The sequence below is a fragment of the Chionomys nivalis genome, chromosome 4 (assembly GCF_950005125.1).
Source record: "Chionomys nivalis chromosome 4, mChiNiv1.1, whole genome shotgun sequence".
NCBI lineage: Eukaryota > Metazoa > Chordata > Mammalia > Rodentia > Cricetidae > Chionomys > Chionomys nivalis.
Window position 1 is genome coordinate 38,470,225 of NC_080089.1, and position 16,477 is coordinate 38,486,701.

Below are 16,477 nucleotides of genomic sequence, written 5' to 3' on the forward strand. Positions count from 1 at the left end.
CCTCAGGTTTTCATGTTTGTAATTTACCCAGCAGGTCATCCCCCATCCAAAATCTTTTCTATCTTGAATTAATTTTCTCAAATATTTTGTCACAGTGACAGAAAAGAAGAAAGAACACTTATAGGCATGATAATTTTAAATCCTAGCTACTCTTTATTTTCAACCACAGCAAATGTTCTTTTGTAACACTTGCCTTGAGCCTGGCTAGAAATCTCATAGCACAGTCTAACTCTGAGGACTCACAGCCAACTTACAAGGTGTTTAGAGCTTATGTAGAAACACTAATCTCATAGTATTAGTTAAACAAAAATACTTGGGAAACAAAAATAAAGACATGTAATATAGTCGAAAACATAAACAGAATCAATTCACGATGTTCATAGCAGTTCTGAAATGGGTAGTGTATGACTTTGGCCTATCTCTTTGTTATATTGCTGTATTTGTTGTATTGATATTGATTTTCAACTTTCATCCAATTCCTGCTCTTGTGAACATAAACATTACTACTATGATTCTCAATAATACAAGAACAAAACTGAGTGGATAACAATAATGCAGATTATTAATTTAAGCATTGCCCAGGATTAATGCTACAGGGCTACTCAAGACTATGCCACCTATTTAATTGTAATTTCTCTGGAAAACTTCAAATGCCATTCTGCATATGAATAAAATAAAAGATGTATTGAAGAAAACATGTTAGGGGACCATAATAACTTCTCGCAGAGGAAGGGATGACGGCAGAAGATCAGATCCAAAGGTGCTTGAAATAGATAAGCAAGGTTGTGGGGAAGTCCTTTAATGTTAAGACAATAAAAAATAAGGTAAAGATAGAACCCAAGAGCTATCTCAGCCAAAGAGAAAGTGAGGGAATTGATAGTAGCCAGGAAACACTCTTGATCATGGGTGTCATCCTCAGAAGCCAAAGACAGCTGGGGTCACAGGTAACTTCAGGAGATTATTGCCAGCTTGCACGAGCATCGGGATAGAGGAACCTGTGAGGAGGGGAAACAGAAGTCAGATCTATGGGACAGGAAAGAAAGAGAGGGTTTTCTACAGGTTTCCTTAACTATTCCTTTCATCCCCTTCAGCCCTGATTTAGCTTCCTGCACTACCCCTTGTCTTTCCCCTTTCTTGTTCTGATTCTCTTTTAATCTATCCTGTCCACAGGAACAGGGCAATAAGGATACAACAAACATCCAGGAATACTGGTTACATGGGTAGGGTTAATTTTGCTTGACTAAGTATCCACATGCATGTTCCTTCCCTCTGCTCAGCTTGTTCCATCCACTAAATACATATTTCATCTTAATCTTGAAAAGGAAGAATTATCACAGGGAACAGACAATGCTCTAAGATAGGATGTTAGGGGCAACAATGTGGTCTCTCTAGTACTCACCCTTTGCCACACATACAGGCATAGTTCTTAAGACACATCTGGGAAAGAGGGGAAAGGAAGGAGGGGGATGTGCTTCTACCTGCATGTTCATGAAGCCAGGCCACAGCCTTCCTTTCCAGAAGCTCCCACTCACACTCCAAGTCTTTGCCATTGCCATGCAGCCAGAGGACAGCCAGTACTGTGGCCCACACAGATGGGTCTCCATCCTTCAAAAGAGACAGAAACTTCTGTAATGCTCCAGGCATTATAGCAATCCACTCAAGAGGAAGTAGATTTACTATCAACTTCCTCATCAATTTAATCTGATATATATAATTCCCTACCCCCTCCTTTACCACACAGACTAATAAAGCCTCAGGATTACATTCCATACTACTTAGAAAAGTACTAGGTGTGTGGTGTTTCTGTATCTGTCTTAGTCACCCCACCTCTCTCTCTCTTCGTGTGTGTGTGTGTGTGTGTGTGTGTGCGTGCTTGTGTGTGTTGATAGGACGATATCAAAACCATGGTAACGCATTCTAGACTACTGCTGCAACCTGCTCTTTGAGACATTTTAAACACGTATCATGTTACTCTGCACAGTCTCATTACATGCCAATTTTCCCACTTGCTTTAATCTGTTTCATAAGAGGAACACTTAAGCCAGGGGCATAAAACTTCAAAAATGTTGCTCAGGACTAGATGCAAAAATCACACTGTTTTTTAAAATGCATTTTCTTTTTTCTACCAACATAATATTTTTATTTATTATTTGGTGGTTCTTACACATACACCTCTGATGTGGGATTCCCCTCTGTATGCTGTGAATATCATTGGTTAATAGAGGACTGCCTTGGGCCTGGGCAGGGCAAAATAGAGGTAGGCATGGAAAACTAAACTGAATACTGGAAAAAAGAAGGCAGAGTCAAAGGGACGTCATGTAGCTGTCGCCGGGAACAGACTAGCCCAAAACTTGCTGGTAAGCCTCAGCCATGTGGTGATACACAGATTAATAGAAATGGGTTAAATTAAGAAGTAACAGCCAACTAATAAGAAGCTAGAGCTAGTAGGCCAAGCAGTTATTTAATTAATACAGTTCCTGTATGGATATATCAGGGCTGAGCAGCCGGGAACAAACAAGCAGCCTCCTATCACACTAACTTCAAAATCCTACCATGTCTGCTCTCCCACCCTTGTGATATCACCACCAAAAGAAAATAAACAAGTCCAATCAGTGTTGCCTGTATACTCACTGAAACATGGTTCCACTTCCAGAGGCTAGTCCTTTAAAGAAAACTGAGTCCTTTCCCACTGCCACTGCCAGAAGCCATCAGTTATGGAGAGCTACACATCAGCCTCCTTATTGCAATTTTTTTTATTCTTTTTTTTTTATTTTTACTTTTACAACAATCTCATTTTACAAGCCAATCCTAGTTCCCTCTCTCTCCACTATCCCTACTCCTCTCACCTTCTCCCCACGGCCCTCCCTTCTACTCCTCAGAGACGGTAATTCCTCATTTGGAGAGTCAACAAAGTTTGTCACATCACTAGAGGAAGAACCAAGGGATCTAAGCTGGGCAAGGTATCCCTTCTTAGGGAATTGGCTCCAAGGAACCAGTTGATGCACTAGGGATAAGTACTGGTTCCACGGCTAGTGGTTCCGCAAACAGTTCTTCTCAATGGCCTCCTGTCAAAGCTGTTTCTTTTTGTCTGGGTTGGGGAAAGAAGAGACTTTGTCACAGAAATTTTCTGTGTTTCTCATTCTCAACTGTGAGTCTGCAGTCATCAATACCACTGTAAAAGGAGCTCCTTTGCCCTTTACAGTCAGCTGGAGCATAAGCCATGGATTTCCACATGATTTCTGGTGACAGCATCAACCACTGACATTCACGTGGTCTCAGACTTTAGAAGGTGCCACAGACTTCAGTGTGGATATCAATAAGACCTCAGGGCAAGATTGACCACAGACACTAATATGATCCCTGGAGGCAACCATACCCATGGACATCAGCATTGATTTAGGTGGCAGCACAAACCATGGATATCCACATGGCCTTCAGTGGTAACATGGGCCACAGATTTCAACAGGGCCCCCTGCAGGACCATGGAACCCAACCTGACCTTAAACACACTGGCACCAGAAAAACCTCCCTGAAAGGAACACCAACTATGTGGGCACAAAAACTGGAAATTAAGAAATGGGATCTCATGAAACTGAAAAGCTTCTGTAAGGCAAAGGACACTGTAAATAAGACAAAACAGCAGCCTATGGAATAGGAAAAGATCTTTCCCAGCCCCATATCTGACAAAAGGTAGATTTCCAAAATATGTAAAGAATTCAAGAAACGAGAAATCAACAAACAAAATAATCCATTTAAAAAATAGGTACCGATCGGAATAGAGAATTCTCAACACAATAATTTCAAATGGCTGAGAAGAACTTTAAAAATGTTCAACACCCTTAGCCACCATGGTAAAACAAATCAAAACTGCTCGGAGATTCCACTTATACATGTTAGAATGGCTAAGAACAAAAACACAAATGATAGCTTATGCTAAAGAGGATGTGGACCAAGGGAAATACTCTACCATTACTGATGAGAATGCAAAACTGTACAGCCACGTTGGAAGTCAATATGGCATTTTCTCAGAAAAAGAATGGGAATCGATCTACCTCAAGATCCAGCTATACCACTCTTTGGCATATATGGAGAGGATGCTGCATACCACAATGATACCTGCTCAGCTATGATCATAGCAGCATTATTCACAATAACCAGAAACTGGAAATGACCTAGATGACCCTCAAGCAAAGAATGGATAAAGAAAATGTACATTTACACTATGGAGTATTATTTAGCTGTTAAAAACAATCACATCAAGAAACTTGCTGGCAAATGGATTGAACTAGGAAAAAAATCATCTGGAATGAGGCAACCCAGACCCAGAAAGACAAATACGATTTGTCCTCACTTATAAGTGGATATTATGAAATAATGAAAAGGAAAACCATTCTATAACTCACAGACTCAGAGATGCTAAGTATCTGGGGACACTTTGGTCTCCCTGGGAAGGAGAAACAGAATAGATTATTTCATAGGTGTACTGGGGGCAGGTGGGAGTGAGAACAAGAACGGACAGGAGGGATATGGTTTGGGTAGAGGGGAAAAGTACTAAAAGGGATTACTGGAAAGGGGGAGCATTTTGGAATCAGGTCAAAACTTGGTACAAGAGAAATTCCCAGGAATCTACAAGGGTAACCCTAGCTAAGACTCCTAGCAATAAGGGATATGTAGCCTGAACCACCAGTCAAAACTTCCGGTGGATGGATTGTGACACCACACAACCTTCAACCTACTATTTGTCCTGCCTACAAGATATGCTGGAGCAAAGGTGGCACTGGAATTGTGGGAGTGGCCAATGAATGACTGATACAGCCTGAGACCAATGCCATGAGTGTGATCTCACCCATGACACGGCCTGGAATGCCAGGACCCAGAGTCAAACTAGCCCGAAGACCTAGGATAGAACCAAACAGGACTGGAAAGAAAGACAATGTAATGATGCCTAATGATATTCTGCTATGCTCACAGATTGGTGCCTTCCCCAATTGTCATCAGAGAGGCTTCATTCAGCAACTGATGAAAATAGGTGCAGAGATAAACAGCCAAACATTAGACAGAGCTTGGAGAATCCTTCCAAAGAGTGGAAAGAAGGATTTTTTTTTTGAGTCAAAGGAGACAAACCCACAAAATCAACTAACCTGGAATCATAGAAGCTTACAGAGACTGAACTGACATCTAGGGAGCCAGCATGGGATTGATTGACATAGGACTACAAGCTAATATATATGACAGTTATGTAGCTTGATCTTCAGTGGAAGTAGGGGCTGTCTCTGGTTCTTTTGCCAGCTCTTAGGGCCCTATTTCTCATACTGATTTGCCATGTGAAGCCTTAATAGGATGGGAGGTGCCTAAGTCTTATTACAACTTGATATGCCATTATTTTCTCTGAATAGAAACTGAGGAGGAGTGAATGGGGAGGGTCAGAGGGGAGGAAAGGGAAGAACTAAGATCAAGGAGGGAGGAGATTCAACGTCCAGAGTGTAAAATAATAAAAATAATAAAAAATAAAAATCATTTTCAAATTTTCAATTGAACTTTAGATAACATGTGATATTTTCCTACTTTACTATATGATTTTATTGAATTGAATTCATGGCCTCCTGTATGCTTGAATTGAGTTTTTCTTGGTGATCTACTTATCTAAGTATTAGAAGATTTTTTATTGTTAAAACAGACATCATTTTGACAAGAAGTTAGCATGAAATAATTTTGAAGAAATATTCCTATATTTTTACACTAAATATTTAAGTCAGTTTGTATTTTCCAGCATAGATGCCTCTATTGAACAACAAATTCATATCTCATTTGTATTATCTATATTTCATAGGCTCGATAGCCATCTATGACTAAAAGATAGTGTACAAGTAGTATGTCCATAGAATGTGTGAAGTTTAATTAATTGGGTTTCATACTTTAATAATTCAGAAGTATATTTATTTTTTTTATTGCTTGGCATCTGCCTTTTATAGAGGAGATTTTTTTCAAATAGTATTAGAAGATCCAGAGGGTAATCTTAAAATTCTAAAGAAGGAGTACTCTATCCAGCTTATTTGAGAACACAAGTACAACAATATTAGGGCTGTTATTGAAATCTCTGAAGAGAGGGCATTTTAACATTGACTCTAGTTCTGCAGAGAGAGTTCAGCTTCTTAATGTCCGATTTCTTCATCTACACATAGCTTCAAAATTAGAACCTGCCTTAATTACCTGAAATAAGGAAAAATAGGTATAATAATAATAAGTGTTTTAAAAGTATCTGGTATAGTGTGAAGATAAAAATGTTTATTTTTCAACTATGTCTTGGGGAATATGATTCACACAGAAGAGCATTTACTTTCCCTTTGACATCCATGAGTCTGACCATGCCTTCCTGCAGCTAGGCCATTAATTCCATGTTTCTTATGCTCTGGCTTAAGTAGAAACAATTGCATATTCTATATATCACACATTCATTTCAATTTGCATTATCTGTATTGTTTATTTCTTATTTCTCAGCCTGACCCTCGTTCATTCCGATTCCTATTATGATCCTACCATCACAAAGCTCAAACCGTTTCCTTTGTTCCACTTTGCATCTCACCTTGGCAGGGTTTGCAGCCTTGATGTCTTCCAAATTAGTGCCCAGGATCTTGGTCAGATTCTCGCCCAGCTCCCAGGAGCCATTTGCCTTTTGAAGTGAAATCAGCTGCAGAACAACACTTTCTTCAAAACCTTTATAAAAGAAATGAAAGAGAGATGGAATGGGGACTTATGGATCACAGCCCACTGGAGGAAGTCTCCTGAAATAAGAGGCTGTAGAGAGATTTCTGCAAGAAGTCCACCAAGTATTTCTAATCTGTGATGGGTGGCCAGTTGATCTGGGTTCTAAACACAATGGTAGCAGAATCTGCTGGGGTCTGGCCCTGATGACTGGTGGACTGTGTAGGCAGAGATTGCCAAGGGGACACAAAGAGGTTGCTTGACTACAGAACATTTAAAGATATGAAATGTTATTGTAAATTAATGAAGCTAGGTCCATTCTGGAAAAAATACGGCAATATCATATCTCATGTCCCGCATGCTGCCTCTAATAAGTCACCCCCTAGGTAAGGAAAGTTCCAGAATGAAAAGCACCTTCAGGGACACAATCTGAGGAGATTTGAATGGTAGTTTTCTTGGTAGAAGAATATGAATTTTTCATCATTCTGGAAGAACCTCCACTCCTCGCCAATGGTGCACAAGATGTATAACCTGTGACAAAAAAAAAAAATTACAGAGAAATTTTTTTCAAGAAAGAAACTTCATCAAACTGTAGAAGTATCTAATAAATCATTCCCTAGGTAAAGAAAGTTTCAGAATGAAGGGCACCTTGACGGAAACAATCTGAGTACATTTGAAAGGTAATTTTCCTGGTAGGAGAACATGACTTGCTCCTCATTTCAGCAGAATCTTTAAGACCCAAGAATCGTCGACAAAATGCAGGAGCTGTGACAAACAAATATTACAGAGAATTTTTTTTCAAAAAAGAAATTCCATCAAACTGTAGAAGTATATCTTCATAGAACTCTAAGGATGCTAACCATTCAGTCCAAGTCGTCGATGTGAGGCTTTTGATGTACTCAGGTCAGGTAGACCAAAACCTAAAATACACAAAGCACAATGGAGACTGAAACATCCGCTGTGTTTTCCACCAAGCAAATTTTGTAAAAAGGAAAATGTATTTCAGACATGTACCTTTCTCTCCATATCAGTCTCACTCACTAACCTCAATGAGCCATTCTCCTGTGTGGTCTCCTCCAATACAGACAGACACTCACCCTCTGAGCCGTCTTTGTACTTCCTATTGAGTTTCTGAAACCCCTTACTTGTGTGTCGTACCCTCAATGCTGAAGGATTCCTACAGATATTCCTCAATTTGAAAATATCTTTTTCTGTCTCACAAAGCTATTTTTCATCTGTCCCTTTCAAAATAAACACAACTGTAACCTAAGCGTCCAGGTTCAAGATTAGTTTGCAAATCTCTCAGCCCAAGAATATTGTCTTCTCTCTCACCTTGGTTATCTTCTACTTGTCCTCACTACTATCATCTCTCAACTACTAAGTCACCTCCTACCAGTACCCAAAGTACCCAAAGACACACTATGTGCTGACAGTGCATGCCAAGCTCTTCCATAAATGTGAAAACTTTAATCTTACGTAGTAGCCTATGCAACATCTTAATGCATAGGTCTTGCCTTCCTCATATTCAGTGATTATGGCTCTAATAGACCGCCGCCTCTCTCTTGCCCTCGAGTCATTGGTAGCATTCAGAATTGTTTTCTATCAGAAATATTTTAATCTTACTTTTAAAATATAACACCCATGTTTATAGTGCTTTAACTTAGGGTTTCTTGTTTTAAAACTATTCTTTTTGGCATGACCTGCACTTTCTAGTCCCCAAATCTTCATTTTGTTCAAATACATCAGCATCCTTCAAATTTTATATTTCATTTAATTTAATCTTCAATCAAGCAAATTCTTCCATCATAAATATCTGCAATCACACCCATAATTTCTAATCATGAGAAATATATCAAAATCCTACATTAGAAATCATTTCAACCCTCTACCCAATTCATTCTTAAGCCAATGTTGATGAACCTGCTGCAAATTATTCAGAAAACCCAATATTCTAATTCAGAGCTTCTGCTTGCTGAAAAAAGGCACCAAATGCAACTGGACCCTCTGCAATCCCAGAAAAATGATGCTATAATTTTGTGTATTTTGTTTTGTTGTTTTTCATTTACTAAAAATCCCCTTTATCTCCTTCAGATCTCTTCCTTTCTTAAATCCCCTCTTCTACCACTAACATCATCAGATGCAATATAGTCACTATCTGTGTGGGTACTCACTAACCATCAAAACAGAAATCAGATTCAAATTAAAAGATTTGATTATTCAATATTTATGATGCTTCTGCATTATAACATGTTCTGATATTCTTCTGTATGTCTATAGTAAATCTCTGTTCTAGTTGGACACAATCTACTTCTCTAGAAAATTTAAGGCAGTGTATATCCTAGGTGAAGAAGGAAGAAGAAAACAACAAATTTAAGAAATGTTATTAAATTTAAATGTATGAGTTTCTAAAACTTATCATTGTTTATATAGTGTACTTATGTATCTGATAATCATTATAAATGAGTTTAAATTCGGGTAAAACTTACGAGACCTAACTGCACATTCCACTGTAGGCAAAGAATCATACAAATCTGGTGTTGGAATCACTCTGGGAGCCAGAGGCCCCTGCACTGGCTGATTGAGCTCCTTGTTTATGGCAATGAAAGCTGTGAAGGAGCTGAGGACCCCAGACTGGATGCTAATATTCACCACATCCTTCTCTTCTCCTTTTGAAGTCTCATGGGAGCCCAAGTCCTTGGTCTGAATCAATGATTTTGCAGCCAACCGATGAATGGTGAAACTGAAAGAAGACACTGGAGAAAATTAAAGAAAAGCAACTGCAAATCAAGTACTAAGGACTCATACTAGCTAGTGATTGCATACAGCAGGGATGGCTAGAAGAAGATTTCAGATGAAGGAATGAGGAAGACAAGAGCTTAGAGGAAATAGCAGACTTCAGTGATAGGAATGACAGAAACATCATGAATGGCAGAGAAAAAATAAAGCGAGTGTGGTGGTTTGAATAGAAATGACCCCATAGACTCAGGTGTTTGAATGCTTGGCCAATAGGGAGGTATGGTCTTCTTGTTGGTGTGGCCTTGCTGGTGGAATTGTGTCACTACGTTTGTGGTCTTTGAGCTCTCAGATTCTCAAGACCATGTAAGCAACCTATGCAACATCATATTTAATCCAGTGTGGCATTCATTCCCTGCTGCCTCAGATCAAGATGTAAAATTCTTGGCTCCTCCAACTCCATGTCTGCCTTCATGCCACCATGTTTCCTGTTATGACAATGACAGGCTAAACCTCTGAACTGTAAGACAGAACTATTAAATGTTTTCCTTTATAAGAAAAGCTAGGACACCATGCCATGATCAAAGTCCCTTCACCAACATAGAAAACCTAATCAAGTCAGTACATGAAAGGAGAAGAAGAGAAGAGAAGGGAGAGGTGGGGATGTATTGAGATTGAGAAGCAAAGCTTAATTCTTACCTAGTATTTGCCTTGGGCTGTAGGGAAAATGTCACCCTGTTTTTAAGACCCTTGCCTTGAAGGGTATACTTGAGGCATACTTCCCCTGAGCTCTCCACTTTCTACAAATAAGAGACAAGCAGGAGTGACAAAACAGACATACAATCAGGAAAATGGGGAGCACTAGGAAAGCTCCTCAGCTCAAGGCAATGCCACACTAAGAATCAAGCAGTACAGGGGATAATATAGACTTGGCATGAAGGAGACGGTGAGACACTGGCTGCCTGCAAACTGACATTTCTTGCTAAAACCTCAAGCAATTGTTGGTGTTAATTAAACTGCTGACATGGTGTTTCACTTAGTAAAGGAATGAACAAGAATAGTTACTCACAGGCATAGTCCCAGTCAATTGGGCATAGATGATTAACCTCTGACCCCTAAAGATGATAGTCTGCTTTGGGGAAAGCATGATAGCTGACAGGCCAGCTGGCAAATCCCATTTCAGAGAGATGTCATTCACTGAAGAGTTTAGAGCAAACTTCAGAGACCCAAGAGCCTGTTGGAAGACAGAGGAGCCAGAATTATACACAAGAAAGATAATAATGGTGGTCATCCATTGAGTATTTAGCAGGACCAAGGATGCAATGTATGTCTTATCAAGTCACAAGTGGTGAAAGAAAAATGCAATTCTTTCTCTAATTATATGTATGGTAAAGTAACATTTGAGAGATGTAAAAGTGTAAGTGGAAATGAGGGCAACTCTTAGGAAAGAAGACTTCTGCAAAAGTCAGTCAGAGCTTAAAAAAAAAAAAGTCAGTCAGAGGAGGGATAGAAACAACATAGAAAGAGAAGCTTAGAAATATCAGAAATAGAGTGCTTTTCATACTAATCTAGGAATGTGAACTTATACCTTTGAGTCTATCACTCTCACACATGCCTATCTTTTCCTTTCTGTTTTTTTCATGGAGAATAAATTTCTACTTGATCTGTTTACAGTATAGACTACAGACTCAGACAGAGCAGCCAAAGCTTTCACCTTCTCTTTCTAGTCTTGGAAAGAAAAAACCACAAACTCTTTATTTATCTTCTCCCTGGCTTCCCAGCTACCACAGTTAGATGCCAGTCTTTAGATATTGTAATGAACCCTTTCTAACAAAGTACCAAGTAGATTCACTAGTGGATAGCCCCGAACTTATGGAGTTTGTCCTCCGGAAGAGTGGATCATCTGCCTTTGCAGCAGGGTTCCTGTTGTGCCTCATACTCACTCTGGACTTGCAACTCTGGGCACTTGGCCAACTCTCACCTTGGTCTGCATCCTGTCCTTGCCTGTGATAAACTGTGCAGTGCCCCCTGAGACCTGGGCGATGCTTTTGATTAAACTGGTTGAGGCTCCTTCTCCAATACCAAAAGAGAAACATCTGCAACATTGAAATGATGGTTAGAGACAGGTTTTCCATGGTAGAATTACCAAGTAACATGGACAAAAACCCAAGAAGGCTAAATATACTTACCTCAAAGTCAGTACAAGGGAATATTTAGAAATCAGATCCTATTTCTATGGGTTTTAATAAATGCTTAAATAAGTTATATAATTTAATGTCATAAGTCTACTATGAAGAAAGGTTCCATTTCATTTGTTAATGAAGATCTGGAACTCAAAAACTTTGCAAAATCTGTCCTAAGTCCTATTTATTTATCTTTATTTTATGAATTTTCTCTAGTAAAATATAAAGTAGTCAAATAAATAAATGAAAATGTAAACATTTTAGAAAATATAAATAGTCAAGTAATGCACGGACACATTGGCTGATACATTCAGTATCTGTGTGATTTTCTTTAATGTCAGCCATCAGCCCCAAATTTCATGACATGGGGCCTTAATATGTAAATGTTTTCAATATGTAAGCATGAAGGTCAAAGTTTATATTGTACTTTTATTTCTTCTCAATAACTTATAAAGCTGTCACTATTGGTTTTAGCATTTTTAATTTGATTGATGAAACAGACAGATTAGTGGAATTTCCAAACATTTGTCATGTGGAAGACCTAGAGGTGAAATACATGGCTTCTTAAGAGATTCTGACATTAAAGAACTCAGATACAAGGATCAAGACAAAACACTGTGAATTATACTCACAGAAATACTAGACTAGCGAACTAGAGACCTATAAACAGTAATTTTAAAAATTCGTGTAGAAGCAGACCACTACCAAGACAATAGCTCCAATTGCTGCTAAGAGAATATGAACTTACGAACCACGACTTTGAAATGGAGAAAAGAAAAGGGAAATGAGCCTGTATATGTTGTCCACTTACTAATCGAAGCATGTGGCAAGTGTGGATGGCTGAACACCTAAGCAGTTTCAGAGAAGGTACAAAATTGTAGAGTTTTGAACTTTGCCAGTGGAAGGTATTCTTGAAAACACCTGAGAACCTTCATAGAACAATGCAGAAATACTAAAACGTAAGAGGTAGAGATATGTAAGAAATGGCCCAGGTATGAAATTCATCATACTCTATGAAGATTAAGTTTGCTGGTTCTTTGTCTAAGCACCCATTGAAATCAAAGAGGAAGACCTATCAGAGGAAAATACCATTTAAATACCAAGAGTCCTAAAACATCTACTAAGTCCACTCTGTCTGAATAGCACATTGTCCGTTTCTAATAAAAACTTAAGACAGAAAATTTTCATAAAATAGGAAAAGTAGAGGGTTTCTATCTCATTTTTTGATGCTAGAAGTACATGGGTAGAAAAATCTCACAATATAATTTGAAATTCATGGGATTTCTTCTCATTGATAAATATTCGATGTCCTAAGCTACGCAGGTCAAATGAATTCCAGAAGATGTGGCAAATATTGTTCATTAATAATGAGATGGGTTTGCCCAAAATTGCAAGGTGGTACTAAGATGTAACCATATTCACCGTTTCCACATAAAATAATAAAGAGTAAAACCCTAACCTATCTCAACATGTGGATAAAGTTCATTTGTTGAATTCAATCATCATTTATTACTCAAATATACACATTCCATTAGTACATACATGTGCATAGTGAAATCGTGACTAAGAAGAAAAGAATGGAAGGAAGGAAGGGAGAAAGGGAGGGAGGGTGAATGGATAGAAGGAAGGAAGGAAATCTTGATAATGAGCAGAATAGATGGTCTAGTGCACTGGAAATTAAGAATTACCAGAGAGATGATTAATTCACATGGTGTAGTCTTCAAATACATTCAGTGTCAAAAACAACCAATATAAGATTACCAAATATCTGTGGCAAAATGAACTGGAAGTATATTTTAGACATTCTAAAAGGAAGAAATTATAGATGCCGGTAGGTAATCCTAGATTATTGGGACTTAAACCAGGAAAAGTGAAAGTTCAAATTATGTTTGGCAATAAAGAGTTCAAGGTAAGACTCTATCTCAACCTACATGCCCTTCAATGGAAGAATGGATGAAGAAAGTGTGGAATATATACATATTAGAGTACTATTCAGCAGTAAAAAACAATGACATCTTGAATTTTGCATGCAAATGGATGGAAATAGAAAACACTACCCTGAGTGAAGTAACCCAGACCCAAAAAGATGAACATGGGATGTCCTCACTCATAATTGGTTTCTAGCCATAAATAAAGGACATTGAGCCTATAATTTGAGATCCTAGAGAAGCTAAATAAGAAGGTGAACCCAAAGAAAAACATATAGTCATCCTCCTGGATATTGGAAGTAGACAAGATTGCCAGGCAAAAATAGGGACTTGGGGGTGGAGTGGGATGGGGGTAAGGGGAAATGGGGAGAGAAAAGTGAGAAGGGGAGGATGGGGGGAGCTTGAGGGAATGGGATGATTAGGATAAAGAAAGGGTGGATATGGGAGCAGGGAAGTATATATTCTAATTAAGGGAGCCATCTTAGGGTTGGCAAGAGGCTTGACTCTAGAGGGGCTCCCAGGTGTCCAGGGAAATGTCCCCAGTTAGTTCCTTGGGCAGCTGAGGAGACGGAACCAGAAATGGCCCTATCCTATAGCCATACGGATGAATATCTTGCATAGCACCATAGAACATTAATCTGGCAATGGATGGAGATAGAGACAGAGACCAATATTGGAGCACTGGACTGAGCTCCCAAGGTCCAAATGAGGAGCAGAAGGAGGGAGAACATGAGCAAGGAAATCAGGACCATGAGGGGTACACCCACCCACTGAGACAGTGGGGCTGATCTATTGGGAGCTCACCAAGGCCAGCTGGACTGGGACTGAAAAAGCATGGGATAAAACCTGACTATCTGAACATGGCGGACAATGAGAGCTGATGAGATGCAAAAGACCATGGCCCTGGGTTTCAATCCTACTGTATGTACTGGCTTTGTGGGAGCCTAGTCTGTTTGGATGCTTACCTTCCTAGACCTGGATGGAGGAGAGAGGACCTTAGACTTCCCACAGGGCAGGGAACCCTGACTGCTCTTTGGACTGGAGAAGGAGGGAGAAAGGAGTGGGGGGAGGGGGAGAGAAATAGGGGGAGGGGGGTAGGAGTGGAGGGAGGGGGAGGGAAATGGGAGGCGGGGAGGAGGCAGAATTTTTTCATAAATAAATATAAAATGCAAACAGAGTTGAGTGCTGGGACAGAGCTTGGTACTGCAGGTGAATCTGGTGCTAAGTTTCTTAATTTAAAACTGGAAGGGAGATAGTCTATGTGTCAGTAAAAACTTCTCTTTGAAACTATGGGTTACTAATCAAAACCCCAAAGCTGATAAATGTATAACTACTTATGAGTTGTTGTTCAAGGAGGCCCAGAAAACAAGAAAGAGTCTTGCCATTGCTCATGGTTGTCTACCTAAGAGAGATGCTAAGACCCTAATGTTGAAGACACCATATACCTTGGTTTTATGATATAGAGAAATCAAGAGATACTATAAAAGTTGCTGAGAGGAAAAGGCATCTATGATCTTAAGCATCTGTGAGCCCTATGAACTATAATATTATCTGTCAGGACAATATACTCACTAATGCAATAGTTGTATGACCATTATGGGAATAACATTCTAAGTATCAGTAATAGGAGTATTCATGGCCTTCAGTTGTATATCCAAGGGTAAACCTGCCAGGATTCAATGGACAGCCCCAATCCAGTCGTCATAGAGATGGCAATGATTAAACAAAATTGGTCACACTATAAAACAAAAAGACATGAACTAAAAAAAGGACAGGTAGAAAAGGGAAGATTGATGGAGATGTGGGGGAGATGGGAAAGGGTGAGAAGAGAGAGTAACTAGAATATGTGTTACATGTGTGGAACTAACAAAGAACCAAAATATAGAGTAAAATCATTTGAAAGGAAAGGTAAACTATCTACATAACTTGAATAAAAAAAAAAACTTTACAGAGCACATACAAAATTCATAACTCCAAAGAGAAACTTAAGAGAATACAAACTAAAATGGCAACTACTTGAATAAGGTGTGGTACCAGAAAATTACTTGAGTAAGGCTGCAACCCGAGAATTCTAGAAGAAAAGACAGATAAAAACACACCCACTGAGGCCAGATTGATCTTACTAAAGATCAGTCAGAACTGCATACGGAAGCCTCTTAGAAAACAAAGTAGAGGAATAATCTTGATAGTGAAAATGTAAGCTACAGAGTAAGAAAATAGTCATTAACATATTCAACTATAAAATCAAATACATCTCAATAAAAAGAAAATTTACTAGAGAAAATAATAACAGTAGTATGGAGATTTAAAAGAATACCAAAAATGACACTCTAAATATGAAATATTAAAAGTCGTATGAAGTAGAACTATCAGAAAAATAAAACTTTAAACCCTGAGCAACTTTGGTTCCCATGCACAAAACTGGGTAAATTTTAAGAAAATAAACACTCAAATTGTGAGGTAATGAAGCAACTGGAATCCATTTGTAAAGCTGATTTGACTTAAATTACTACAGCGAGTGAAATTGCCTTTCCACAGAAATTGGACAATTCTGTCTAAATAAGAACAGGACAGTTCATGTGACTCTGCTTTGCTTTCTGTAGAGTTGGGGTCCAAGATCCCTTCTCAATACACAGTATCACGTGTCTTTAGCTAACTCATATTTTCCCATATAAATTAAATCTCCAGTAGATGGCTCATGATAGGTAATACAATCACTACAGAGACCAAAGAAAGTCCGTCATTATGAGAATTAATGTAAAATATTCTGAGCTACTTCATGGAAAAACACACTTATGTAACTTGAATATGATTACATGCAAATTGTGTGTCCATATAAACAAGCTGGTGAGATAAAGAAAGAATAAGGTGAGGTATATGGAAAGACACACAAACCACAAAACTCAGTAGGATAGCAAATCAAGGAAATTT

At 38.7% G+C, this 16,477-nt stretch overlaps 1 protein-coding gene across 1 annotated transcript in view; it reads right to left on the reverse strand.

The window, feature by feature from the left end:
- LOC130873445 (von Willebrand factor A domain-containing protein 5A-like) overlaps nt 1-16,477 on the reverse strand; it is a 25,507-nt gene continuing 9,030 nt past the window's right edge. Inside the window, exons 11-20 of the mRNA XM_057768285.1 lie at nt 11,417-11,531; nt 10,505-10,669; nt 10,135-10,235; nt 9,189-9,442; nt 7,563-7,622; nt 7,351-7,467; nt 7,117-7,233; nt 6,584-6,714; nt 1,479-1,605; nt 1-995 (exon numbers count right to left, since the gene is read on the reverse strand). Of these exons, the coding sequence (XP_057624268.1) occupies nt 916-995; nt 1,479-1,605; nt 6,584-6,714; nt 7,117-7,233; nt 7,351-7,467; nt 7,563-7,622; nt 9,189-9,442; nt 10,135-10,235; nt 10,505-10,669; nt 11,417-11,531 (1,267 nt within the window). The 3' untranslated portion in view covers nt 1-915. The remainder of the gene's footprint in view (nt 996-1,478; nt 1,606-6,583; nt 6,715-7,116; nt 7,234-7,350; nt 7,468-7,562; nt 7,623-9,188; nt 9,443-10,134; nt 10,236-10,504; nt 10,670-11,416; nt 11,532-16,477) is intronic.